Genomic DNA, 2,885 nt, shown 5'->3' with positions numbered 1-2,885 from the left:
ACAAATATGATACAGTGTCTCAGAATACCTATCATTTTCTAGTGCTCGTCGAGTTCTGCCATATCTAATTTAGTTGGTCAAAAATATCAATAAAAGAAACTATGACAGGGCCCGTCACGGCCCGCTTTGGGCCGTCCGCAAGAATGAAATTAGGCTGAAAATGAGCTGAAGTTCGGCAGTATTCGAGCCATAAAAGTTGGTGGCCTAGAAAAAACAATTTGTCAAAACTAGGCCATTATGCTGAAATGACCTAGAAAAACTCAATTCGCATAACCTAGGTCACCATGTTAAAACGTCTTATAAAACACATCAGATCCATTTTCGACAATTTCTAGGCCATTTACTCTGGTGGCCTAGACAAATCATGTTCAGAAAGTTAGGCCACCATGATAAAATGGCCTAGAAAACACATCAGGTGAATATCAGGCCATTTACCATGGTGACCTAGAAAAATCATAATTCCAAAAAGTTAGACCACCATGTTGAAAACGTCTAGAAAACACGAGAGTTGAATTTTTGTCGATTTCTAGGTCATTTACCATGGTTGAGAAAGTTACGCCACCATGCTAAATGACCCAGAAAACCTTACCCGGGTCATTTCTAGGCCATTTACCAGGGTGGCCTAACTTTCGCAAGGTGAGTTTTCTAGGCCAACATTATTCATGGCCTATATATGGTCTGATATTCACCTCGTGTGTTTTCTAGGCCATTCACCATAGTGGCCTAGAAAACTCTTTTTGCAAAAGTTAGTCTCAGGGCTGTGCCACGGCCGGCCGCGGCCGGCCCAGGCTAGCCGCGCGGCTTTTTGGAAAAGTTTTGAAAATGGATTTCTTCCTGAATATACTTGTTTTCCGAGAAAAAAAACAACTACCAGAGGGACGGTTTTGAGGTACACAGTCTGGAATCTAATGAAAACTATCCGGACAAAATGATTTTTGAGGATTCCGGAATACGAAATACGGATTCTGCGTTCTGTCGTCTCTAATTACTAGGATTGTGATAATTTTCACCAACATAGTCATTTTTCAGATAATAACATAAAATTTGAACACTTTCCGGAAAAAAAAACATTTTCCAAAAATTTTTTAGTACTCAAGATTTATGTTCATTTTTTTGTACGAAAGACCGAAACACAATTTGCAAACACACACTGAGAAGTTTACATAGGGATAAGTAAATTATACGTTCCTAATCCTTCAAAAAAAAAAAACTAGGTTTCATTTCACTGGATTTTATCAGGCTAGCCGCGGCTTTCTCGGCTTTTGAGTAAAATATCAGTATTTCTAGGCCATTTACCATGGTGGCCTAGAAAACTCAAATTGCAAAAGTTAGGCCACGGCCCCAGAAAACGCATCAAGAATATTTCGAGGCCGCTACGATGGCCTAGAAAAGTTATGCTGAGAAAATTAGGCCACTATCGATTTCCCCAATTTCCAGACGTCGACTCGGATTCTGAAGAATTTGACACAATCGGTTCGGAGGACGATGGTGAGAGCAGTGAGGACGATTGGTGGGAGGATAACGAGTTGAAGGATGAGGATGGAGAAATGCAGGACGACGATGATGACGATGACGATGGAAATTCAGATGAGAGTGAAATGGATGCGGATAGTGATGATGGAAGTGGTAATGGATCTGGATCGGAGGTAAGAATTCCAAATTTCGTGGTAAATGGAGCGAGAATTCGGAAAATTTGAAAGACGAAATGATCTAAAAACTCCAGATGAAAATTTCGATTTTTTGACTGGAAATCTACAAATCTAGATTTTTGGAAATTCCTAAATTTCTGATTTTTGGATTTGGATTTTCTGAACTTCTAATTTTTCCTATAATTTCTGATTGTCTGAAATTTTCAATATTTTTCCCTTCTTTTCCCCCTGAAAAATCACCTATTTCTATGCTGAAAATCCCTTAAATTAGAATTCATCTATTCCCTTTTTCCATCAAAAAATCAGGTTTCCCATTATACATCTGCCATTCTCTTATGTCACCAGCCAGTCAATCAACACAGAAAAAACTGAAATTACACCTTAAAACTTAATATGAGGGATATCCAAAGTGAGAGAGGAGATCATCAGGCCCCGATAAGAAATTGAGAATTGAAAAAAACGAGGAAATTCAACAAAATTCTATAGGTTTCGGTCTGTAAATTTTTAGATTTTTTAGCTGAAAATCTGAAAAAAATTGTTAAAATTTTGTTCAAAGTTTGGAATTTTTTAGGCGAAAAGTTCCAAAAATTTGGGAATTTTTATTTAAAAATTTCATTTTTTTATAGCGAAAACTGACTTTGAAAATCTGAATTTTCCAGAACGACGACGATGACGAGGACATGGAGGTCGGCTAATTCTAGGCTCCGCCCACAAATCGAAACATCACAATTTTCTTCCCTTATTCCATCAATTGATTTCCACTTTTTCCCGTTTCCCCTCTCTATTTTTACCCAATTTCCTTTGTTTTCCACACATTTACGCTCTATTATCACTATTATCAGTAGAGCGCACTTGCTTCAATTTGTTGTTTTGTTGGTGTTGATTTTTTCTTTGTGCTTCTTAAAATTGTTATCACTTTTTATTTTCTTTTCTCTCCCCCGTTTTTTGTGGCCTTGTTATTCATTTTTCTGGTAAAAATTTAAATTTTTCCGAAAATTGGAATTTTTGGATCCCAAAAAATCCAAAAAAAAAATCCCAAGAATTCAAGAAAAAAATCCTTTAAAATCCTTAAAAAGTCCTCTATAAATTCCTAAAAAATATCTAAAAATCCCTTGAAAATCCCTTTTAAAAAACCCTAAAAATCCCTTAAAAATCCCTAAAAAATCCATAAAAAATTCCAAAAAATCCTTAAAAAATCCCAAGAATTCAAAAAAAAATCCCAAAAAAAAGCGAAGA

General features: G+C 36.3%; 1 protein-coding gene across 1 annotated transcript in view; it reads left to right on the top strand.

Annotated features, from left to right (window-relative positions):
* CBG21813 overlaps positions 1-2,344 on the top strand; it is a gene marked incomplete at both ends in the record, with an annotated part of 4,223 nt that extends 1,879 nt beyond the window's left edge. The window contains 2 exons of the mRNA XM_002635574.1: positions 1,438-1,646; positions 2,309-2,344. Coding sequence (XP_002635620.1) covers positions 1,438-1,646; positions 2,309-2,344 — 245 coding nt within the window. The remainder of the gene's footprint in view (positions 1-1,437; positions 1,647-2,308) is intronic.
* Between the last annotated feature and the right edge of the window lie 541 nt (positions 2,345-2,885).

Source organism: Caenorhabditis briggsae, assembly GCF_000004555.2.
Source record: "Caenorhabditis briggsae complete genome, chrV, whole genome shotgun sequence".
In the NCBI taxonomy this organism is placed as follows: domain Eukaryota; kingdom Metazoa; phylum Nematoda; class Chromadorea; order Rhabditida; family Rhabditidae; genus Caenorhabditis; species Caenorhabditis briggsae.
This window is presented reverse-complemented; position numbering and strand designations above follow the sequence as displayed.